Source organism: Fusarium keratoplasticum, chromosome 11 (genome assembly GCF_025433545.1).
Source record: "Fusarium keratoplasticum isolate Fu6.1 chromosome 11, whole genome shotgun sequence".
Taxonomy (NCBI): domain Eukaryota; kingdom Fungi; phylum Ascomycota; class Sordariomycetes; order Hypocreales; family Nectriaceae; genus Fusarium; species Fusarium keratoplasticum.
This window is the reverse complement of record NC_070539.1, coordinates 1,019,963-1,043,197: the sequence shown is the minus strand read 5'-3', so window position 1 is coordinate 1,043,197 and position 23,235 is coordinate 1,019,963. Positions and strand designations below refer to the sequence as shown.

The 23,235-nt window shown below is 51.1% G+C and overlaps 12 protein-coding genes across 12 annotated transcripts; 6 read left to right on the top strand and 6 right to left on the bottom strand.

The window, feature by feature from the left end:
- Nucleotides 1–26: 26 nt before the first annotated feature.
- NCS57_01315200 (uncharacterized protein) lies at nt 27–387 on the bottom strand (the record flags this gene model as incomplete). The annotated part of the gene is made up of 2 exons (XM_053062800.1): nt 27–249; nt 302–387. 2 exons carry the CDS (start codon nt 385–387, stop codon nt 27–29), a joined length of 309 nt encoding a protein of 102 aa, XP_052907695.1.
- Nucleotides 388–1,048: 661 nt separating this feature from the next.
- On the bottom strand, nt 1,049–2,143 carry NCS57_01315100 (uncharacterized protein; the record flags this gene model as incomplete). Its single annotated transcript, XM_053062799.1, has 1 exon — nt 1,049–2,143. One exon carries the CDS (start codon nt 2,141–2,143, stop codon nt 1,049–1,051), a length of 1,095 nt encoding a protein of 364 aa, XP_052907694.1.
- A 982-nt stretch (nt 2,144–3,125) lies between these two features.
- NCS57_01315000 (LysM domain-containing protein) lies at nt 3,126–4,385 on the bottom strand (the record flags this gene model as incomplete). The annotated part of the gene is made up of 1 exon (XM_053062798.1): nt 3,126–4,385. The coding sequence occupies one exon, from the start codon at nt 4,383–4,385 to the stop codon at nt 3,126–3,128; it is 1,260 nt and encodes a 419-aa protein (XP_052907693.1).
- A 1,088-nt stretch (nt 4,386–5,473) lies between these two features.
- On the bottom strand, nt 5,474–6,386 carry NCS57_01314900 (uncharacterized protein; the record flags this gene model as incomplete). Its single annotated transcript, XM_053062797.1, has 3 exons — nt 5,474–5,994; nt 6,048–6,281; nt 6,338–6,386. The coding sequence occupies 3 exons, from the start codon at nt 6,384–6,386 to the stop codon at nt 5,474–5,476; spliced, it is 804 nt and encodes a 267-aa protein (XP_052907692.1).
- A 692-nt stretch (nt 6,387–7,078) lies between these two features.
- NCS57_01314800 (uncharacterized protein) lies at nt 7,079–8,557 on the top strand (the record flags this gene model as incomplete). Its single annotated transcript, XM_053062796.1, has 4 exons — nt 7,079–7,376; nt 7,424–7,707; nt 7,765–7,886; nt 7,936–8,557. The coding sequence occupies exons 1-4, from the start codon at nt 7,142–7,144 to the stop codon at nt 8,555–8,557; spliced, it is 1,263 nt and encodes a 420-aa protein (XP_052907691.1). The 5' UTR covers nt 7,079–7,141.
- A 332-nt stretch (nt 8,558–8,889) lies between these two features.
- Nucleotides 8,890–9,537, top strand: NCS57_01314700 (uncharacterized protein; the record flags this gene model as incomplete). The annotated part of the gene is made up of 1 exon (XM_053062795.1): nt 8,890–9,537. One exon carries the CDS (start codon nt 8,890–8,892, stop codon nt 9,535–9,537), a length of 648 nt encoding a protein of 215 aa, XP_052907690.1.
- Nucleotides 9,538–11,579: 2,042 nt separating this feature from the next.
- Nucleotides 11,580–12,505, top strand: NCS57_01314600 (SCP domain-containing protein; the record flags this gene model as incomplete). Its single annotated transcript, XM_053062794.1, has 4 exons — nt 11,580–12,106; nt 12,157–12,204; nt 12,255–12,325; nt 12,381–12,505. 4 exons carry the CDS (start codon nt 11,580–11,582, stop codon nt 12,503–12,505), a joined length of 771 nt encoding a protein of 256 aa, XP_052907689.1.
- Nucleotides 12,506–13,223: 718 nt separating this feature from the next.
- Nucleotides 13,224–13,670, bottom strand: NCS57_01314500 (uncharacterized protein; the record flags this gene model as incomplete). The annotated part of the gene is made up of 1 exon (XM_053062793.1): nt 13,224–13,670. The coding sequence occupies one exon, from the start codon at nt 13,668–13,670 to the stop codon at nt 13,224–13,226; it is 447 nt and encodes a 148-aa protein (XP_052907688.1).
- A 428-nt stretch (nt 13,671–14,098) lies between these two features.
- NCS57_01314400 (PALP domain-containing protein) lies at nt 14,099–15,232 on the top strand (the record flags this gene model as incomplete). The annotated part of the gene is made up of 2 exons (XM_053062792.1): nt 14,099–14,417; nt 14,472–15,232. 2 exons carry the CDS (start codon nt 14,099–14,101, stop codon nt 15,230–15,232), a joined length of 1,080 nt encoding a protein of 359 aa, XP_052907687.1.
- A 3,052-nt stretch (nt 15,233–18,284) lies between these two features.
- On the bottom strand, nt 18,285–19,094 carry NCS57_01314300 (uncharacterized protein; the record flags this gene model as incomplete). The annotated part of the gene is made up of 2 exons (XM_053062791.1): nt 18,285–18,562; nt 18,638–19,094. The coding sequence occupies 2 exons, from the start codon at nt 19,092–19,094 to the stop codon at nt 18,285–18,287; spliced, it is 735 nt and encodes a 244-aa protein (XP_052907686.1).
- Nucleotides 19,095–19,849: 755 nt separating this feature from the next.
- Nucleotides 19,850–20,600, top strand: NCS57_01314200 (uncharacterized protein; the record flags this gene model as incomplete). The annotated part of the gene is made up of 2 exons (XM_053062790.1): nt 19,850–20,282; nt 20,338–20,600. The coding sequence occupies 2 exons, from the start codon at nt 19,850–19,852 to the stop codon at nt 20,598–20,600; spliced, it is 696 nt and encodes a 231-aa protein (XP_052907685.1).
- An 875-nt stretch (nt 20,601–21,475) lies between these two features.
- Nucleotides 21,476–22,696, top strand: NCS57_01314100 (Beta-xylanase; the record flags this gene model as incomplete). Its single annotated transcript, XM_053062789.1, has 4 exons — nt 21,476–21,546; nt 21,601–21,992; nt 22,040–22,500; nt 22,550–22,696. The coding sequence occupies 4 exons, from the start codon at nt 21,476–21,478 to the stop codon at nt 22,694–22,696; spliced, it is 1,071 nt and encodes a 356-aa protein (XP_052907684.1).
- Between the last annotated feature and the right edge of the window lie 539 nt (nt 22,697–23,235).

The window sequence follows — 23,235 nt, the reverse complement described above, 5'->3', positions numbered from 1 at the left end:
CATTATTCATATCTATCGAAAAGTCTTCAAGCCAGAGACTGAGAGGCAACGACATCGCCCTTGAGAAGAATAGGCTCAGCAGAAGTAAAGTTCTTGATGTCCCCAAAAACCTTCTCAGCTGCGGGGGAGGCAGCGGCAGCCTCAAAGTCGGCGATGCTCTTCCACTTCAGCGTAGCCTGGACCTGGTAAGGAGCATCGGCGGGGAAGTTGAGGATCTCCCAGCTCAGGAGACCAAGAGAGCCCCAAGAACTATCAAGATCTGTCAGTTCTCGATTCCCCTCGCAGCCCAAGGATCACTTACGCAGCGACGAGGGGCATGTGGGTCTTGATGTAGTAGTCATGGTCAAACGACGGACCAGAGGGATAGACAACCAGGACTTGAGCCATTTTGGATAGGTTTTGCGACTAGTGTTGGTCCGACTTGATAATTCTCGAGTAAGATAGTGATTGGATGATTCTGAGGATGAAGGATCGAGGGCAACGTTACGTGAGGCTTTTAATGGTTTATATAGCGGGGGTGAGGTTCAAACTCCACCTCCGCACGTCATCGGAGCAAAGGAAGATTCCAATCGTGGAAGCTGGATGGAGATGTTCCGATTACTCAGCACCCAATACTCCTCTTTTTGACAAGCAATCGTCGGTCTAATAAGCGAGACGCTTCACTACGAGTTGTCAATAGCAAGGTTGTAAAATATAGGGGTAGCATTCGGTAGTCACTCGCATTACCCCGCTTGAGAGGGGGACGAGCCAGCAACAGTGTTTTGAAGGGAGTGAATCCCTGCTAAAGTAGCTCAAGACCTCAGCACGGCGAAGCAGCCCACAGTTCACGACGTTACGTAGTCAATTGCATACGCAAGAGCTCTTCTTCAGTTTCACGGCATTCCTCTCTGTCTAGTCGCACAACTCAGATCGATCAAGACACGCACGGGCTCCCGATGATGAGGTGACACAAGGCCCAGCTGTTTGAAGAAACTATTCATACACTTTTCATTACAATTACAATGCTTACAGTCCGTTCCCTTTACATCCATCTCATTATGACTTCCGATCAGACATGATCAATTACCCCCGCCGGGCACAGCGCCAAAGCCCTTACCCTCCATTCCTGCCATTGAAGGAGCAACACTTGATGCGCATTGAATTCCAACTCCCCAACCTGCCATACATCGTAGTCCCAAGGCTTTCCAATATCAGCACTGAAATGAACGATGTGAGCCTGGAGAGACAGCTCATCCAACTCCTCTTTGGAGGGTTTCGCCGAGGGTGTTGGTGTTGCCCCAGCTGCTTCTGATGTGGCGACAGAGGCACTGGGTGCGAACCATGAAGGAAGGGTCCACTCCGACCAGTGACTGTTCAGTACCACGTATGACTCGGGGATTGGAGCAGCTTTTCCTGAGAAGATATCGTTGATGACATCCATCTCCAGCTGGTTAGGTTGCAGATTCGGAACCATATCCTTGATATCATTCCACATTTCCGGTGTTGGCTGGATAAGCATAAGGGTACTGCTGAAGAGCTCGTCTCGGACCCAGTAGGCTCTTGGGGCGTAAATGTCTGCTGGGGGCAGGTCGAAAAGGTGGTCGAGATCTTTCAAGACAAGTTGATCACCCTCAACTACCAGAAGACGCTTCAGCCCAGGGTCAATCTCGGGCAACCTGAAAGCCTCGAGTTTGAGCAGCGAATTTTTATAATCTTTGTTCGCTTCGGGATGGAGCCCCATGGGCTTCCGCTGGATGACCTCTGCGCTGAGGGACTTGAACGAAGAATGGTACTTGGATGAGACATCTTTGGAGACTAGAACAATAATTCGTCTTTTCGTCTCGTGTGTTTTTCTCAGAATATGAACATTGACCAAAACTGAGCACGCGTAGGTGTTGTCCGTCGCGTAAAAGACGTAGGCGTTTTCTTGGTCTGATACTGTGCTAATCGTGGGCTGTGGGACCCTTGGCGGTTCAAGAACGGACTCGTATTGGCCAGTCAGAACCAGTATAAAAGTGACGAGAATAAATACATAGAAGAATTTAAAGACAGAGGACTGCCCTGAGCAACGAAGACACGAATTCATCTTGAAAAATCGTGAAATGAAGCAAAAGGAGAGGACGCAGATTTTGACTGTTGGCCATGATGCTCTGCTGACGGGCATGTTTATCAGTGGACCTTTTGTTGGTGGTACCCCCAATCACAAAGTCGTACTACTAATTAAAGGGGCCCTCGTGTTCTTATCGGGTGGTCTGATTCGCAGATCATGGGGCTGATCGTATAGAGGATTAGTTACCCTACAGCATCAGGGGATGGACTTTCAGCTGGTGAACTGCATCGAGAAGGCTCGATAGAGGTCTGAAATTATGCAATTGGCATCTTTCTGACATCTAGTCTTCCTCTACGTGTCAATTGATGTCAGAAATGTTGAAAGGAAGGATCGTGCTGTGGACGTTGGGTAAGACCCTCCGACTGGCCTTCTGGTGAAGAGAAACATCCAAACAATTTGGTTCGGAGGTCCGGCAAGCTCTACCCCGCAGCTGTGCATTTGAAACAGCCCTTTACCAGACACGGCTAGTGAGTTCGTTGCTCGGCCTCGTTGGGCGCTCGTATATGGCATCGAAGGAGGCCCCTGCCAAGAGCGGAGAGAGTTTGCATCTCAGGATGTCACGGAACCTGGTGGAAAGAAGTTTAAGCTTTCGCCAGTCAGGGCTGAGCCATCGCTAAGCTTTGGACCAGGGCCAGGGCCTCAACTTGGCATTGACGAAGCCGAAACGTGGCCACAGACCGAGAAGGCTATAATTAGGTTGCCTCTAACTGCAATCTCTGAGACGCGTTAAGGCATTAACGTGATTGCACTAGCTTTTCTAGTGTCTTAGATAGCGCTCTAGTAGAAGGACGCGTACCTAGATTGTGGACCAGCGCTGGACCACCCTTTGATTCTATGAGAAGGAGGAACGGTAAAATGGTTGAACAATAGTTGAGCAACATGTAGCTCTAGGCATGGCATTCTGATATTTTTGTATGCTAGGAACATTGCTTTTGTTCGATCCCTAGATAGGACCGGCGAGTGGAGGAAAACACAAGAGCTGCAAAAATCAAGGAAAGTTCAATCTGCTCAACCCGCTCGAATCATCCTAGCCATCCTAGATGAGCCTCAGCTCACCATGGTTGTTCTCTATCCGTTCATCCAGCACAATCGAGCTGAAGCACCACTCCCCATTGTGGGACAGCTCAGCCTCCAGCTTCTGGCCTCCATCAACAAGACGCACGTTGCGCGCCGAATCACCAAAGTTGCCGTACCCACCAGAGCTGCCACCGCCTGGAACTTGGAGCGTCTGGCCTGGATAGATGAGGTCTGGGTTGTTGATGTTGTTGTGGCGGGCAATCTCGTCAAAGGAGCAGTTGAAACGGGCTGCGATGGTGCGGAGGGTGTCGCCATGCTGGACAGTGACAGTGTTGCTTCCGCCACGCTTTCCGCTGTCGACCCAGCGGAAGCTGCCGCGGTGGTTCTCGAGGACTCTGTTGAGGGAGATGGAACTGTGGCTGCGAGAGCCATCGCCACGTCCGCATGAAGCGCTGAGGATGTAGTCGCCGTGAGTATCGAGACGAATGTCTCTGGAAGAGGCAGTGAAGTTGCCGGCATAGTTTCCACGGCGACGTCTGCCCTTGCCCGAGTCAGAGTCCGAGTCAGAGCTCGAGCTGGAGTGAGATCCACGACGACGTCTATGCTTTCCTTCATCGTCCCTCCTGTATCTGTCGTCCTCTCTCCTGCGCTTCTCTTCCTCCCTTCGGCGCTTCTCTTCCTCCTCTCGTCGCTTCTCCTCTTCCTTCTTCTCATCTCGGTCATCCTTCCAGTCCTCGGCGGCATCCTGAAGCTTGTGGCCACCAAAGGCACCGGCAAGGGCACCGACGACGGCAGCTGTCTTGGTGTGTCCGGTCTTGCCGCCGAGCTTGTAGCCGCCAAAGCCACCGGCAGCACCTCCAGCGAGAGCACCCATCACGCCGCGCTCGCCGTCTGGGCCATCAGGTCCGCCTGGGCCGCCGAACTGACCCTGGCCTTGGTTGTAGGGTGGAGGACCTTGGTTGCCGTATCCGGGAGGTCCCTGGTGCTGCTGGTTCTCAGAGAAGTAGGTGTCTGCAAGACCGCCGCCAGGACCACCGCCCTGTTGGTAGCCACCTTGCTGATAGCCGCCTTGTTGACGGTCACCACCATAACCTCCCTGCTGGTATCCTCCTTGCTGGTAACCTCCCTGCTGGCGGTCGTCGCCGTATCCTCCCTGTTGGTAACCACCTTGTTGACGGTCGTCACCGCCATATCCGCCCTGCTGGTAACCGCCTTGGTAGTTACCACCCTGGTAATTACCACCCTGCTGGTAGCCCTGACGGTCGTCGTTGTAGCTCATGATGATTCTTGGTGTTGTAGATTGTGTCTAGGAAGTAGAGTTGAGAGCCCCTCTCAGAAAGACGGGGTCCTAGGTTAAATATATCAACAAACATACTATGTACGTACAAACAAGCGGTCGACTAAGCAGTCCCTGCACCGCCATCCCTGTGGACCGTCTCCATCATACCCTTGATGCCCAATCAGAGGGGCGGAGGCCGCCGTGGCAATGCCGTCCACGCCACCCACCTAGCACAGCCTCAGTCATCTCGAGTGATGCCACGTATCGCTCGCGTTTGACCGCGTAGGACAAGACGCTGCTTGTGCCTTTCAGGCCTGGTTGCCAACGTCTTGGCGTCTCAACTGCCACGCTTGGCGCCATGGGGCAGTGCGTCAGGGATGTCTAGCACAGGCCAATGACCTTGCCAAGATGCGAGACTGCTGTCGTGTTTGTGTTTCACCACGTCTTGATGCTGCGAGTGATGCCTTTCCTGTCTCGTCATCGTTATTTTCTATTTGACGCCATCGTATGCATCTGGGCTTATGTTTATATCTTGTTTGTCGGATGTTGTGTCTTTGTTACCTGTCCATGCCAAGCGTTGCTTCGGATATCCCGGCATTGGCTGACCCAGAAATTCCGAGCCACGGACCTCGTGTTGCCAGACACTAACTTTGCGTTGGACATCAACACCATACATGCCTGACGTTGCGTGTTTTGGCTCTGGTTGTACAGACTCAGCTGTGAGGTCGCTTAGTCGAATACACTGAGACCAAATGACTTGAATATTGTTGATACCTGGATGAGAATTAGAAACAATCATTCACTCTTTGCAGTAGGTTGCACAGCAATAATAGGAATGGAGAGGCTGGTCGCTGTGTTACCGTTGAAATGTGTACTCAAGCCGACCAAAGCAGGAATGCAGACATGTGAAAAGCGCCCAAGAAGCCTATCAGATATTTGACAGCCGCGCTGCAGCAGATTGGGCGAGAAGAGAGATGCATATTCGACCTATGCGACTTCTCTGCTGGCTATAGGAGATGATTTGAGTTACTAAAGAAGCAAACCCAGCCATATCTATGAGTTCGAAGCCTATATACATGGGGTTCCATTCAAAGAGTAGTGGAAATGCCGCCGTCGATGATCAAGTTGGTACCTGTGATGTAGCTCGAAAGCCGACTGCCAAGAAATACCACGGCATTGGCAACATCCTGAGCGTGACCAATCTTTCCCAGAGTGATGCTCGCTAGCAGGCTCTCTAGGAAGGTTGGGTTGGCTGTCATGACCTCCTGAAAGGTGCTTGGCTCCTCAGTTCCATCAGGTAGGATCGTCGCCGGAGAGTCGATGGTCCCTGGGACAATCGAATTGATTCTGATACCCTTAGGACCGAGAACACGCGAAAAGTCCTTGGCCAAGGTTGCCTGGGCTCGCTTCAATGTCGTGTATGGGCCAGTGTGTGCTGGGTGCCTCGCCTCAAACCCGGCGAGGGAGCTGATGACGATGATGGAGCCGGCACCGTCTCGCTTCTCCAGATGAGGAGTTACGGCATGGATGAGGCTAATAAGACCAATCACGTCGGCCTGAAAGCTCTTTTGCCACTCCTCGATAGCTGGGCCGGTGTACTTTGGGCAGGCTATGGAAAAGTTAGCTGAACATTCAGCTTTGAAGGCTCACGGCCAGGCTCACCATTTGCAACAACGATATCAATCCCGCCAAAAGTTTCGGCGGCGCTTTCAACCCAAGCCTTGATTGACTCAGGGTCGGCAATATCAACACTTGTGCCAACAGCACGTGCTCCCCCGATTGCACCCTTGAAAGTCGCAAACTCTTCACCGGTGACATTTCGTGAGCAATACGAGACATTGGCTCCCTCGGCAAGAAGGGTTTCAGTGATGACCTTTCCAATGCCTTTACGACCACCTAAATAATTGTGAGAATGTCTTCTGAGACGGCACCACAGAGTGAGAGATACTGACCTGTCACGAGGACGTGAGCGCCGGCCAGCTGAGGAGTAAAGCGAGACATGATGAAGGGTAATTATGAGTGAATGGTGCACTTTGATGAGTTTGAGATAGTTAGAATGAGCTGTGATGGTTCTGAAGGAAAGATAAAGTAGCAAAGTTGACGTTTTATACATGAAGAGAGCCATCCTTTCCAGCCTAGCAATGTCAGACTTGAACACCGCTTTGAAGTGAACCCGAATTATCCGCTATCTTGTTTTCCTATTTCGTCGAACAGCCTCATCAACGTTAATATGCGAGCTGGGTTATTAATCAGCCCTGACCTGGGAATTAGGACAAGCGATGGGGTACACATGCTGACGCCTGGGGTAGATCAAGGACATCCAATCAGATACAAGAAGGACGGGATATCATGGAGTCAACTATCAAACAATCATAAAGCCTTTACAAGTGATAGAAAGATCGCCTCCAGAATGATAGGCCATGATTGAAGCATCTTGTTTTCCTAATCGGGAGTCGGTGATAGTCCAGGGCTGATCCGCTCCGACCTCTCCGAGGCTCCACTTTTGCCAAGCAATCTGATTTTCCTAAAAGGGTAAGGCCGCACTTCATCTCCGTCATCTCGGGATCACGGTATCTGGTATTGGTCAGCCAGGTGTTGGACCTCGAGATCGATTCTCTCCTTCTTTTCTTCTGAATTCACACTCAAACTGGGCTAAATACTTCATTGTTTGTGCTGGAACTTTGATCATGCCGTTGCAGTTGACATTTCTCAACACTAGTGATGCCCCTGGTTTGGGGGTGGTGGAGACGAAGCAGATGAGAGCTCACATCACCAAGACGAATTTTGCTAGGCGAAGACAGAGGCTTGCCAAGGAAAGACAGCGAAAGAAGCTCCAAGAGATCCATGAAAGAGATTTGGTAGCTCGGTCGGAGAAACCCATGTCTGGCAATGAAGCCACCCCCCAAGTACCGACAGCACCCCTCTTGGACCCCGGCTCCGACATGCTATTGTCAACACGCTCTAGAGACCCCCATAATTCGATTAGCTACCGTGAGTAACCTTGAACCACACTTTGGGGATGCAACTAACAAGCCTAGTGCTCTATGAGTTCCGACCCATCGTCTTCCCGGCTGGCTACGGCTACCCCGGTTCCGAGAGGGAGACGGTCTGGGTCGATCAACTACTTGCCGAGCCCGCTCTCATCGAGGCGTCCATGGCTATTGGCCTCAAGTACACACCCAGGCATAGAAGCCCATGGACGTCCCGAGAAGCCGATATACGAAAGTGTATGGCTATTAGCATGATCAACAAACGACTCGACACTGCCGCTGGTTTGTCGGACGGCATGCTCGGGGCTGTGTTCACGTTGGCTTTTGCTGAGGTGAGAGGTTAAAATTGAGTTTTTTGTTGCTGCAGTTACTCACACATTGTTGATTAGCGGCTTGCAAGTGATGAAAGAGCGTTGGACGTGCATATCCAGGGTTTGGCTCAGATGATCAGACTGAGACGGGCAGCGGGAATTACTCGAGTTCCATCATGGTTCTCCGACTTTCTCATCTAGTAAGAAGTTGTCCCAACGTACATCAGTATTTCACTGACTGATTGATAGCGACTCGATCGGTCAAGCAATCACGTCCACCAACGGCTCCCACGAAAAACTTATGCAAGCCCTGCGGAACGAGGATAACCCAACGTCTCTAGACGTTTCCAGAATAACCAGCGGCATATCGCAGCTCCGCAAAGCACTTGACGAGTTTAATGCAACAAGAGTTCCGTCGAAAAACGAAATTCTCAGTATTGAACATCAGGTCGACTGCTTGCAGCTTGAAGTGGAGGTTGTGTTGGGAAGTGATGACCACTACATCCGCACTCTGCGTTTTGCTTTGCAGCTATTTTTGTTGCTTTCTTGGTTATCGAGGCCTGACACGGATTTTGGTGTTCTTGCCGAGGAACTGAGGCAGTCTCTGGCACAGCCTCATATCAGATTGTGTTCCTCGGTCGAGCCAACTATCTGGCAGTTTTTTGTTGGGGCTGTTGCAGCGGAAAAGTCGATGGAGACTCGAACGTGGTACATTGACAGATTGCAGAGGGTTTTTGACTCGATGCAAGTGACGAAATGGACCGAAGTGGTTCAGCTTCTTGATAGGACATTCATGCCCGACATGGGACTATTGGAGAGATTCAAGCTCGTGTGGCAGGAAATCGGTTACGTAGGACAGGGGGAACATTGATAGGTTGAACAAGGTTTTGTATACTCATTGTTGAGGATACTTACCGGTTCTTTTTGCAAATACAGTTTACTTTCACATGGAACTTTATGCATGACCACCGGCAATCATAAATTATTTGTTTACTTATTCCTTCTGCCTGGTCGTTGGATTGCTGAACAGACACACATAAATAGTACCACATCCCATTGCGACCAGGGCTTCTCTTTTTCCCTTTTCCAATCACTTTCAACATCATCACTGTCACTTCCTCCTTCAAAAACCACCACTACAACTACAACCACCTTCGACACAATCGCCAATCATCACAACAACTGCAGTTACCCAAGTCAATCATGATGTCTAAGATTGGTTCCAACCTTCGGGCCCTAATTTTCATGGGCGCTGCTGCCATTCTCTTCTCCGAAACAACGGCTTTAGAATACGTCCTTCAACCCGTCGACCCGGCCACTCTGTACAATAACAGGGTCACCATCTGGGACTCGATCCCGCACCTGGACGTCTGGATCCAGCAAACAGAATTCGATCCTCCCACTGTGAGAGTCGAGATAACAAACGAAAACAACCACATCGTTACCTTTTCCAAATGGAACTCGCCTCTAGACCCCGAGGCAATTCAAAAGAAGATCCTTCAGGTCAATCGCCAGCTCGACTGGCCTCTCACCGATCTTCCCATCTACGGCCTACGACCAAACTTCACCAGCCCGTGCGAGGTACACGACAAGGAAAAGGCCGAGGACCTGGTGGAACTCCCACCTGGGTTCGCAATCCAGCAAGACCACGTGTTCGACAAAGAGTCGGGCTGGGATCTCTCAAAGCGCCACAGGGCAGGAAGACTTCGCAAATCAGCTGTGCAGATGGTTGGGATGTGGCGTGGTGTGTGGAACATGACCAAGGAGGAGGTGCTTGAGCTGCCAGCACGTGAAGATGAATATTCAGAGTGTCCTTGGTTTACTTCCAACTTCGTCCTACCGCGATTTTGAGTGGAGTTTGATCGATTGTTGAGTTTGTGGGCATTTGTCACGAGGGGCGTTGTTGAGGAGTATGATATCACTTGGGCATCGGAGTGGGGAGTGGAAGAGAAATTAGACTGTTTACCTACGTATGTGAATCATTGGTTTTTCAATCACTTTCTCGAATTATGATTTGTGGCCTTATCAGCCTGTGTCATTTTAGGCGCGTACTTAGCTGTTGATGATATTAAAAGGTGTGCCATCACGCCTCTGGATGCCATTGTCCTCATAATCCAAAGTGGCATCCTACGGGAAAATGCCTGGACTTTGCCATATTGCCCTCTCGTCAAAGAAGCTCCCGGTTTTCACCCCATGTTCTCCACGCCACCATAATCTTGATCAAGCGGGGAGTCGAGTGATGGATGACGATTGCGCCCCAGTTTCCATCTTTTAGTGATGATGATGGCAAGCCATAGTCTTTAAGCTTATCGGAGCCTGGGTGGAAGGTAAGCATAACCTGGGTTGGCGTTGCAGAAATGTGATGGAAGCCCCGTCAAAGGCGAACACTCATAAACGGAACGATCATCTGCATGATCATGACCGGGTCCACGTAAGTAGTAGCAAACCCGGATAGTCATATCTGGTGGCGATATGACAGATCAATGGCAGTGTCGAGCATGAGGTCATCCTCGTTGAGCGTCATCTAGAAGAGCTTGGTCGTCTTAATACCCGGATCTCGTTAATGTGACTAGGGTTAGTTCATGAACTAGAGACGTTTTGTACGTCAGGCACTCTACGGTCAACGGCTTTCACGACCAGCGAGTGCTCTTTGGGTTAGTCCACATGAACATGATTCTGCGTTTTGCATCATTCCTCATGCTCTGAAGGTGTCAAGGACCCATCCTGAGAAAGTAGCACCAAGAGTGGGCAGCTGAGGCCAGCCCAACATCTTCATGACGAATGGACAGCCAAGCTGAAGCCTCTCCCATCAAGCCAGTAGCGAGGTGATCTGATTAGAGTTAGCGATGGTCATCACGCCGCTTGTTCCTGGGCATCTGCGTTGAACCAACCCCAGGCCACAATTCCTCCAACGCCCCCGTTATGCATCCGATTGGTCCCTAGCGCATTTGTCTTGGAATCTATCGAAACCAGAAACGGCAAGTCTCGGAAATGGGGTCAAATGCGGATGTTACGCTTGCGCTGTCCAATTTATTGGCTGGCTGAAACGCTTTGGAATGCAAAACCACGAGAGAGTTTGGTAGGGTCCTTATGGCACCTGGCCCTTGCATCAGGAGCGGGTGGCTTCGGACGAGGATGCTCTAGGTCGGATATGGATGGGGAAAGATGAGGGCAGTGCGTGGTGAGAGGTCTAGAATGGAGGATGTTTTCAGCAACAATGTGAAGGTGAGACAACATGCAGAGAACGGTCGGATGCTGTAGGGCTGAGGTGATCCGCGCGCATCTTGATCACGCTGATGCATGGAATTTAAAAACCATTTACCTCAAACAACTCTGGATAGCCTTTTGTGCAACAGGTGGCGATAGTGGTAGGACTGAGGCGGATGTGATGACACCAGGCGGCGATAGTTGTTACATCATGCTGGAAGTTATCCAGAGATTGAACCATCTTGACAATGAAGATCATTGTTCCCAACTCCTTGGAGAACTTGATTGATCTGCAAACAAAGGGTGCGGAATGACGCAGGGCAGACAAACGTTGACAAGGGGTGGATCTCCCTCTCCCTCATTCCAACGTTGCTGGCGGCGGGTGAGACAAGGGGGTCTTCCAGGAACGTTGATCCCACGGAGGGTTCTGGATCCGTAATACAGTTTGGGGAATCCCTCCCGGAGACGTCAAGAACTATCGAAAAAGAGGAGTCATAGTCTGTCGGGAAGGTGTCGACGAAGGGTGAATATTGACGCCAGATGGGAATATAAAGAACGCTTCATCACCACTGGATTCCGTCTTCTCTCATCCTCAACAACGCAATACACATTATCGACTGCAATCAACCACTGGCAAATCTCTTTGTCTTCGAGACACCCAAACAACCAAAGACTCCGCTACCAACATGCTCCTCTCAACAATATCAGCTCAATCATTCATCATCATGGGGATCCACCTCATCTCTGGCGCAAACTCGGCTCCCGCTGAGGACCGCGCAAATCTGGACCTCGACGCTGACGCTAAGGCGACTGCTACCGTCAACATTGGCGTGCCTGTGTACGCCGAGGTATTGGCCACAGCAGACGCCGACGTCACCGTAGACCCAAACTTTGATGAATCAAAGCTCAAGATCTTTATCGATCCCATCGACAAGAGCGTCCACGACTATCCCGACCGTCCCCCACCTGAGAACGATGCCGACAAGCGAAGCCTGTCAAACCTGTTCCCCAGAGCGTTGACGGCTGATCAGAAGGAGGGCTTGCGCTTGCACACGGTGGCTCGTAAGAAGAAGAATGTCAAGGCACTTGTCTGGGACACCAAGCTTGAGGCCGCTGCCAAGGCTTGGGCTCAGAAGATTGCCAAGAGTGGAAAGCTTGCGCACTCTCCTAGCAAGGACCGACCCAACCAAGGCGAGAATCTGGCATACGGATGGTGAGATTGATGGCAAGTTGATACTGCGTTGGCATGCTGACGCTTTATAGGTCGAGTGGAACATACAAGAATCCCATTACTGCTGGAACCCAGGGCTGGTAGGTGACTGCATCGTGCGCATAGAGCGTCACTAACAAGGTGCGGGTAGGCTCGCTGAGGTAAAGAACTACAAGAACGAGGTTATTCCCAAGGGCAAGTTTTCCGAGTACGGCCACTACAGTAAGTTTTCAATCATGTCCTCTAATGCTATACCACCTGCTAATCACCCCTCCAGCTCAGTGCGTGTGGAAGAACAGCGTCAAAATTGGCATCGCGACCGTCAGCGACGGCAAGGGCGGTTGGTACACCGTCGCTCGATATTCCCCACCAGGAAACATTGTCGGCCAAAAGCCGTACTAGACAAAAAAGGGCTACTGACAGGCTATTGTTTGACAGGAATGCGGACTGCATTCCACAAAAGGGGGCGCCCTTTGGGCTGGACCGGCGCCTCCCTTTACGCTTTCGTTTATTGTACTATTGATGTGACATGATCCGGGAGCGTGTGTAAAACATTCGTTTTAGATATCATTCTTTTATTAAATATTTGACATTGTATTACTATTGTTCTCCGAGCGACTCACCTTGTCTTGCCCTTGCAATGTTTCAGTCTGAGACAGCTGGACTCATACTTTCCCCTACAAACAAGCATGGCATTGTATTCGACTATAGAATATTGCATTTTCTAATGCTTTGAAATTCCAATCTAGCTTGACTTTTGACAGGTCAATCGCGTCCGGTAACGTCCCTCATTCCGCGACTCTGGTCAACAAAGGGTCAAGCACGGCTTGCCTTCCAATTGCAGTATCCTTCCCTCGGCTGGCTCATCCGTGGCATGGCCCTCGCTCTCGATAATGCTGACAGTTTTCATTAGATTCGTGTCACGAATTGATCTAGATTACGAGTTAACAATCCCATCCGGCAAGTTGTCACCCTTCGCCGGCATTCGGTAACAACTGTGAGGATGCCGAGGAAGGGACTAGGCGAATTGAAGCATCACAGCAGTATAGCTACTCAAAGCTGTAGAGATTGCACAATTGGTCCGTTTTTACCATTATCAATCTGCTGATCAGTACTGTAACTAGATCACAGCTGTACACTTCATCTCGACAACTATCTTGGGGCTGGGCAAAGCCTTGACCGCAATCGTCGTTCTCGCAGGTGCCTCCTCATAGTTCGGCCAAAACTCATTCCACACCTTGTTCATCCCAGAATAATACTCCATATCCGTGAGAAACACCGTGACGTCGATGATGTTGTGCAAGCCGCCTTTGCCGTTGGTGGCCTGCTTGATGACGGCATCGACGTTGCGCAAAATGGCGGCTGTTTGCTTTCCGACGTCGAAAGATGGAGCGCCGTCGCTGTTGGTTTCGAAGCCCTCGAATGATCCGTCTGCAAGTCTGGATGATGTGCCCGAGATGTACAATGTTCGGGAGCCGGCTGAGGGAATGAGACGCCCATGGGGGTAGTTGGCGAGGCCTTTGGCGCTCCCAGCGGGGAGGATGACAGCGTCTCCGTTGGAGGACATGATGAAGTGTATTATCAATGAAGATTTGGACTCTGTCAGCGAGAAGAAAGATGCGGGGATAACTCACCGCCTTAGCTCGACTGCTCCAGAGACTTGATATGGGAGGAGTTTGAGTTCGGGCTAATTTCCTTGGCATTCGGCAAATGAACCTTCATCGCCGATGGGTTCGTTGACGATCCGTAATCTCATATCGCGCTGTTTAGGTTACCGGCATACCGATAGAAGGCCGATTACCAAGATAGACCAGTTCGGAAAAGCGAGCCGTGAACCAAGGCTATGAGTTTTAATAGCCGACTAGGTAGATAGTAGCCGTCTCACAATATTGATCATGCTTCAGTACAAAAACACCTATAGTTTTGAAATATCCTCACCAACGACTCTAGAGAAAACAGTCAGTTCCTAATTGTTCATTCAAGTTGTTATCCGTCATGGCAGATCTATCAAGATGTCTCCCTTTGACTCGGGAATCAGTTTCCAAGGCCCATGAGCTCATCAAGCCTCTGATTCACGAAACTCCCGTCCTCACCAATAAAACACTAAACCGGATGGCCTCGACTCCTAACGAGCTGCCAGGCAATGCTCGACCTGCAAAACCAGTCATCCGACTCTGGTTCAAGTGCGAGAATTTGCAGCGCATGGGCGCCTTCAAGGCTCGTGGTGCTTTCCATGCAATTGAGAGGCTCAAGCAGGACCCTGATTGGATCGCGGATGGTGGGATGAAGAAGGGAGTCGTTGGGTTTAGCGCGGGTATGGACGTCATCTTCACATGAAAGGGATCGCATTTGCTGATCCGCGAGCTAGGAAACCATGCCCAGGCCCTTGCTCTGGCTGCCCAAGCGAGCGGTATACCCTCTTACATTGTGATGCCGGACGGCACCCGCCCCAACAAGATCGCTGCCACAAAAGGTTATGGAGCAAAGGTTACGCTTTGTGAACGATTTGGAAGAGAAGCCGCCGCAGCAAAGATCACAGCCGAGACTGGTGCGCGGCTCGTGCCCCCGTTCAACCATCCCGACGTCATGCTCGGCGCAGGCACAGCTGGTCTCGAGCTCCAATATCAAGTCCAAAAGCTTGGTTCCACCCTCGATGCTATTATCGCGCCTTGCAGCGGTGGTGGCCTCTTGTCCGGGACCGCGCTTAGTTGCGAAGGCACCCCGATTCGTGTGTTTGGTTGCGAGCCAGAATTCGAAGGCGCTGATGATGCAAGACGCGGGTTCATCAAAGGTGAAAGAATCACAGAGGTCAAGACGAGTACCATCGCTGATGGCTTAATCGGTGTAGTCGGACCCCTCCCTTGGAGTGTTATATACGAGAGGAAGCTCGTCAAGGCCATGTATGCTGTGACAGAGGACCAGATTCTCGAAGCTACGAGGCTTATCCTGGAACGAATGAAGCTTTTCGTGGAGCCCAGCGCTGCAGTTCCTCTGGCTGTTGTCTTGTTCAATGAGGAGTTCAGGGCCATGGTGGAACGAGAGGCGGGAGAGAATGGGTGGGACGTAGGGATTATCTTGAGCGGTGGAAACGTGAGCGCTGAGGGATTGGCAAAGCTCTTTGTACCCTAGATTCATGTCACAGCCAAAGAGTAGACATCAAAGAACTAGTTTGCGTATTCTAATGCTAAGCAGGAGGCAGGACTACTGTTCTTGGTGTGGCGCGCATATCGGTATCGTAAGCATCTCGCTTTTGGGGTGTATCACGCATCTGTACGTGCTCCAGCATGGTCGCACAGAACTGAGCACAAGGCAGACGGTATACAGAGCCTTGAGTTTGAGAAATTCCATCCATGGCATTCGTGTCAAAGTTGGTAGCGAATGCGTTCAGTTCTGCGGCCCCCTTGCCCACCTTTCTGGTCTCGAGGGCGAATCCCCTTACATTGGGACCAGCGGTGGCGGTCACAAACGTTTGTGGATAGAAAAGGTTCCTGTGCATGGTCAACTAAAATTTCTCTCATCTCATCATAGGAAAGATAGACTTACGAAACGCCATAGGCAGGGAGCGTTTCGGCACATCTGCCATAGTCGTCCGTGATGTCCTTGCGGAACTTGTTGATCCACTTTTGCTCCCGAGCAACATCAGTCGCGCCAACAAGGCCAGGTGTTGGAATGCCTTGGCATAGTTGAGCTACCTTGCTCACCTTGATGTCCAAAGCAACTTGATGCTGAGTGTAGAAGGCAGTAGCAACCGCGGTGATGGTCTGTTGGGCTACAGGCGGGATCGGCACGAGTTGGCCGATGACAAATAAGGGGTTGAGGTTCGTCAATGGAGGAACAAGGATCTTTGGGCCGATGTAAGCCGTAAGAACAGCGATCCACTGCTGCTGGGTGTTCTGGTTTGCTAGATACGCGGTTATGAGATTGGTAACTGCAGGTCGCATCTCATTCTGTGTGCGTGTATGCGAGAATCGTTTCGCGGAAGCAATATTGCTGGGCTTCCAAGTCATGGGCGTGTTCAGAACCGCGTACTCATCCTTGATCTCGTCCATCAGTACTTGCTGGACATCTCTCAAGGCTGTCATTCCTCCGGGTGCATTGGCAAAAGCATCGAAGACTGGGTTACGAAAGTCTTCCACGATGGGATCGAATCCAACTGCCCCTGGCAGAATCTCGAAGAAAGAACTCTTCATTTGCTCAATTACCTCGACGTTGAGGTTTGGCAGGGGTGGTCGGCCACCTGTGCGAGCGGCAGCCTGGATCTGGCCACCGCGGTAATGGAGACAATTCATATTGTCTCTCTTGTCATTTGCAAAGTCGTTGGGGTCGGTGGCCGCCCTCGCTTTGGTGTGACCCAAGAAGAAGTAAGGAGGGTCATTGCCGCGCGGTAGGTACATGATGCATGACATGTTGGGAACAGCGTCGATGTTTAGGGGCATGTTCGGGTCATAGTTGATGTATGCCAAGTAGACAGACCAGGCATAGAGCACCGTCAATGGAAGAAAGTAGTTCTGCCAGGTAGGCTGTAGGTTCTGAGGGTACGACACGACGCTGAACAAGTAGCCCAGAGCAGACGCGCCGTCGGCAATGCCCATCTGAACGTTTGGAGCTGCCCCAAAGGGAACCATGACAGGTTGAATGATGGGCTGCCCTCCCACGGTTGGCGGTGGATTGCCTGTGCTGAATAGGACAGGTCGAGCATTGGCGGGAAAGAAGGTGTTAAGGAGACGCACAACAGCTCCAGCGTAGTTGACTGGAGCGTTGGAGAATCCGTGTCCTTGAGGATTGTTGCGGACATCGTCAATCCAGTCGCGAAACCTGGCGGCCGCTGCAGCAACATTGGCTTGAAGGGTAGGGCCTGTTTGTTGTGTGGATAAAGAAGCAACGCTTAGAGTGTTGGAAAAGGCAGAAAAGCCAGTCCAGTCGATATTGGCGCCCATGACTGTTGAACTAGACTTGGTATTGGCTTTGGGGGAGAAGAAAAGACAGCGCGGGCAAAGCTTGAGGAACTGCTCAGGCCAACGGGAGTATGGCAGTAATTGATGAGCTATTTGTGTACAATCTGACTGGCGTATATCTTTCTGATCATTGATAACCACGGACGATTTCGTATACAAGTTTGATAACATGACCATACAAGGGCTAGGAGGCCCAATGTCTCAGAGTGTGATGGATGGCGCACCGACTACTCCAAAATAGGTGGTGCTTCCACAGAGCTGCATAATTGCGGCCATTATAGACGCAATGCGGGGAGAACCTAGCTCGTGTTTTGTTCAGCCAGCCATAAGTAGACAATAGCGTACCGCCACCCGTTGTCATATCCAGTCTCGGCCATGAGAGCGTGGGATGGAAGAGACTGTGGCTGCTGACTGCCTGTTGTGCTCATCCCAGCCAGCCACACCAGGTCACATTCAACTGCAGCCTCTATTTCTATCTCAGTCTAGACTTTTAAGTGCTTACTTATGTGAGGGATCCGAGTATATCTGCCCATTTGACGGCTTGGTTATCCTTCGAGCAACTCCAACTGTCTTCCAGTCAACCCGGGCAAGCTACTCTCACACGATAATCCAGCTCGCTACACCAAGCCAAAGGTAAGAGAAAGAATACCGATGAAGAAAGATGGCTGACTCGGCTCGTAGGCCTACACACACTAAGAATGACGGCAGATTTGGATGAAGCTGGTGCTCCTTCAGCTGGAGCCCCGCCACCGCGACGCATCCCACGGGGCACCCGTTCGCAGCCTGCCAAGCCTGTGAATGCAGTCGTCAGAGTGGAGAACCTCTCAGATCTCACTCTTGAATGGACCAACGACGAGAGGGTCATGGAGCTCAACACCTACTTTGACCCGGCAACGTCCAACCTGTCTATGAGCTACAACATCCATGGTCTTCAGCCCGTGATTCGTAAAGGCACTAAGTTTCTTCTGAAGGATGCCAATAACAACTACTACCAGTGGGACTGCGAGACCCCCGGGCTTTGGTTGATCACGAATGCAAGGACTTTGGATGCGGCGTTGGATGAAATCATCTATCATCCTGTCATGATGGAGACAGAGCGTATGGGACACAACCTTGAGGGGAATCGGCGGGGTTGAGGTGGCGTACGTAACTAGCTGAGGGATATTCCCTATCAAGTTGGGCCTGAATTAATCATTGCATAGATTGCGTGTACGTAACAAGAGCCGTTAATCCTCGTTAAAATCCGACTTTACTGTCAGACGACCATGCTCATTATGGTGAATCTGCACATCATCCAACTCCAGCTGATCAAAATCGATGAGACAGCTACGCCTCTCCAAACCCTCCAGCGTACGTGACCGAACGGGATAATCGCCGACTGCGAGGTAGTATCGGTTCAGCGGCTGAATCTGGTACTCCATCCCAGGCGCGGGACGGAATGTCGCGAATGGGCCGAAATAGCGCGACAGCTTTTTGAAGAGGGAAATGCCAATGACAAAGTCACCTGGACACATTGGTCAGCGGGGACATCCATTATGAGATGCAATATGATGCAAGGGCCACGGAGTCTAGAACTTACCGGCACGAGCTTCACTATGAGTGAATTCACTGCTCGTCCGAATGCAGAAGCAGTCTTGCTTGCCGGTGGGCTGAATATCCGGTCGATTGGCAAAATTCGGGGTGCCCTTGCGCAGAATCATCTCCAGTGTAGTGCCTGCCACTGGAACCCCGTCATCTGACATGCGTCCCGTCTCGATCGGCCGCGAGTCCAGAACCTCAACCTGGCTCTCAACAGTCGATTCACCGCCGTAGATGATGCCACAGACGGCGTAGAGCGGCTCCTTGGGGAGGGTGAAGTAAGCTTGGCCCGAGGAGCTAGCTACGCCGCGCAGAACTAGGATGATGTTGTTGCTGATGGAAGAGACGGCGGGAGTGACGGTTGGGGCGGCCGCGAAGAGGGCGTAGGATTGGGTGCTTCCCGAGGTATTGGTGATGGTGATGGTGCGCTGCACCGTTCGAGTTAATGACGACGCCATTCGGCATGTCTCGGCGTGGCCGCGTTTGTGATGGATGATGCAGGAAGAGAGTTGACCAGAGTTGAGGATTGGAAAAGATGCCGTGATAAGAAGTCTGGCTTGCCTAGTGTGTCGCCAAGGCTGGCTGGGAGTTAAGATAGTAAGCAATAGTTGTTCAGCCCTAAACGCCCTGCATACCAACACATCATTATGCGTGCCTCCTGTAGGTGAATCACGTTCAGCCAGTGAGATTTCCTCCTCGGGGCTGAGAACGCCTTCCGCAGCTGGGAGGAACGTGATCGAAATAGACCTGACTAGCTCTTACTCCTGCAGCTCACCCTCGGCACATGCATCATAGCCCACCAGACACGGTTAGATCAGGTCCATTCAGCTCGCCTCGCGCCGGACCGTACCGCGCGACGGGCGCTAAGTGAACCACTGAGTTGCGTTGCCCTCCGGTGTCACATATCCGACTATCTGAGTAGGATGCGGTTTCTTTGAGTAGCGCTGCGTTCAGGCGGATGACGGCTCGGCGATGCCATCAGTTTTGGGCAACAAACCCAGAGGCTGAGAGTCATCATGACAACAGCAATTGCGCGCTCCCAAGTAGACATGGCGGATATCTTGGCTCAGGTCCCCTAGAAAAGGTATATAAAGGTCCATCTGATTGCCCAAGACGAACAGCAACTCAAGCACTCATCACTCAAACACTCTTATCTACTCAACTCTATACTACTCCATCTTCAACACAACCCACCCCCAAAACTATCGCCAACATGTCCAACAAGTACACCATCATCATCAACAACCGAACCGGTTCCCCCCAAAACTACAATCTCTTCAGTGAGAAGCCCGATATTGTGGGCGTAGTCAAGTCCTCCATCTGGAGCAACATCTACCAGGTCGCCGAGGCCACTCCCGACGGAGCCATCGCTCAGTTTGAGATGTGGAAGCGGTACTACGCCATCGTCGGCACCTGGAGGGGTGGCGAGAAGGCCGGTGCCAAGGTATCCATCACGCAGACTCGTGGTGTTACCCTTGGCACTAAGGCCGGTGATGATAGTGATGTTCCGGGAACTACTCTCAACATGGCTGTTGTCAACGGCGTGACTCCTTCTTTTGAGAAGGCGCCGGCTGAGTCGTCGGCTTGGAACAATGCCTACGAGGTTGACACCGGCAACGACTTTACCCTTGACGTTGCTACCGAGAGTGAGTCCTCTTCATCCTCTAACGGCCTTCCTCCTTGCTAACCACAGAAAAACAGGGAACTTCTTCATTGGACTTGCCAGCTCCCCCGACGGCGCCTCCAGCGTCCCCACTGCCACCTTCAAGCCCGAGCCGGGCAACCAGTACCAGATCCAGCCCGTCAACACCTACTACGTCACCTACGGCAGTGTCTTCCAGGTTGGAGAGCTCTTGGATGTTGCCAAGCTTCCCAAGAAGCCCCTCGCTGTTGACTTTACTGTCCGCGGCCCCGCTGTCGTTATTAACCACAACCCCGATGGCAAGCTTGTGATTGCCAAGTAAACTCGGCCACATGGATCTTCGGCAGTCTCCCGAGTTTGGGCGCTTGTATGGAGATTAGGCTATGGACTTTTGCTCTGGTTTTGGCTTAGCTTGTGGATAATAACTTGACATCACTTGACCTTTCTCATTTTTACAGGCCGTTTCAGTGTGCATGGTTCCATTCAAAATTCCCATCCTTTGGCTACCAAATATTCTATTCTCTGCCGTAAATATGCCGTGCTCTATACTAAGCGGGTAAAAGAGGCATGAAGCCACAACGTGATCGTATGTCCAAGGGACGGACCGCCAATCCGATGCGGGGAAGGTGACAATGGCCTCCTTGAAGTGCCTGATCTGCAATCATAAATTTGGCTATTGTATTTTCTCCTTAAGATAACCTTATTATGACTACCTTGGTTCTCAAAAGCCACCCAACTGCCTTTGAGTTATGGACTTTACCTTCAACGGCCTTTCTCATATTGGAGTAAAGTAGCACCGGCTTCACTTGAAACACACATCCAGTGACTGAGTCCAAGCGATCTATTTAGCCAAGATGAGCCATGTGAGCTATGAACAGCTGGCTACGCGGGGTAGGTCCCTCGGCCAAGCACTCATTTAACCGGTCCATTGTCATTAGCTGGGTAAATAAAGTGTCCCTGAATTGTGCGTCTTGGAGAACGGAACCTCCTCCATCAGTCCTAATTCGGCAATTGGATGTAACTTCGACGCACCTTTCTAATATCGGCAGATCATTCAATCCTTGGAAAATTACAGAGATGCCCTGTTTCAACGATGGCGTCGTCATCAGCCTATTTTACTATATATAGAGGTAACTGACCTCCACATTTCATGTTCTGGACGACTTCATCACTGTCTCATCAACTTATCCCTTTACCATGCATTCGCTTTTTAACATAGCTCTCTTGACCCTGGCCATCACCAGCGAGGCTCTTGCCAGGCCAAAATCGTAAGTCCAATGTACGCAAGATCAACCATCAGCCTAACATGCAGTTCTCTACAGAGCCCAAGGTCTCGATAGCGCCATCAAAGCCAAAGGAAAGCAGCATGTCGGCACAGCCCTCACCCTCGGAAGCGACTCCCGCACGGAGGACATCATCAAAGGTCCATCGGAGTTTGGTGCCATCACTCCCGAGAATGCCATGAAGTGGGAGTCTGTCCAGCCAAGGCGTGGCGAGTTCACTTTTGGCTCTGCTGACCAGCACGCCAATTTCGCCGTCAACAACAACAAGGAGCTTCGCTGCCACACTCTTGTCTGGCATAGTCAGCTTGCTCCTTGGGTTGAGGCTGGTAACTTTGACAACCAGACTTTGGTCAAGATCATGGAGGATCACATCAACACGGTTGCTGGCAGGTACAAGGGAAAGTGTACTCATTGGGACGTTGTCAACGAAGGTAAGTCATGTCGTCCAGTCAATTTGCGTTGTGCTAACTTGAGCCAGCTCTCAATGAGGACGGCAGCTACCGCCAGACCGTCTGGTACAAGACCATTGGAGAAGCTTACATCCCGATGGCCTTCCGCCTCGCTGCCAAGGCAGATCCGAATGCAAAGCTGTGGTACAACGACTACAACCTTGAGTATAACAATGCCAAGACAGCCGGAGCAGCGCGCATCGTCAAGCTCGTTCAATCCTACGGCGTCAAGATTAACGGTGTTGGTCTGCAGGGACATCTCGTTGTGGAACCCACGCCAACTCAGTCAACCATTACTCCCTCACGCGAGACCCTCGAAGGAGCCTTGAGGAAATTCACCGATCTTGGAGTTTTTGTTGAGTACACTGAGATTGACATCCGCATGAAGACACCTGCGACTAAGGAAAAGCTTGAGGAGCAGTCCAAAGCCTACCGGCGAGTCGTGGAGTCTTGCATGGCCGTTAAGAAGTGCATCGGCATCACGCTTTGGGTATGAGTCTCTCCAAAATTCTACTTGTCAAGATACTGACTTTGGGCAGGGAGTTTCGGACAAGTATTCGTGGATTCCTAGCACCTTCCAGGGTGAGGGCGCTGCTTTGGTGTGGGATGAGGAGTTCCAGAAGAAGCCGGCCTACTCGGGTATTTTGAACGCGATCAAAGCAGCAAAGTCTAAGTGGTGGTATTGAAGTCTCTAGCTTTACCCTGAAGTTGAAGTTCTTGAATGGGAAGGGAAAAGTTGATGAACCAAGGGCGCCCTGTGCTCAACAGACTCGGAATACGAAGCACACTCAGTTGCATTTCCGCCTACCACAGGTTGATTACACTGCACTGAGAGTGACTAACTTTGTGAAAACTCTATTTACAAGTCCAAAATCACATTGAGCTTAAGAGAATGAGCACCTCACAGACAGTTAGAAGGCTTGTCGTCCCCGGCTCTCGGGTAGGCGATACTCTTCCCAAGTGGTATCCACGTGGACTCCTCAGACCCAAAGTGGCATCCCGTGCTCCCTTCTGATTAATCTTTTCGCATTACAGACAAGGGGCTCCCCAGTTTATTCCCAAGTTCCATCTGCCCCTGTAAGGAGTCAGCCCTAACGACTTGATTCGGGCCGCGTTGCTCTCCCGGGCGGACATTCATGCACTAGAGTTTATCTCAACCCCCTCAGCCTTGCCAAAATGAAATTCTGCAAGCGATAGGTCGTTTAACGAGTGTGATTAAATATCT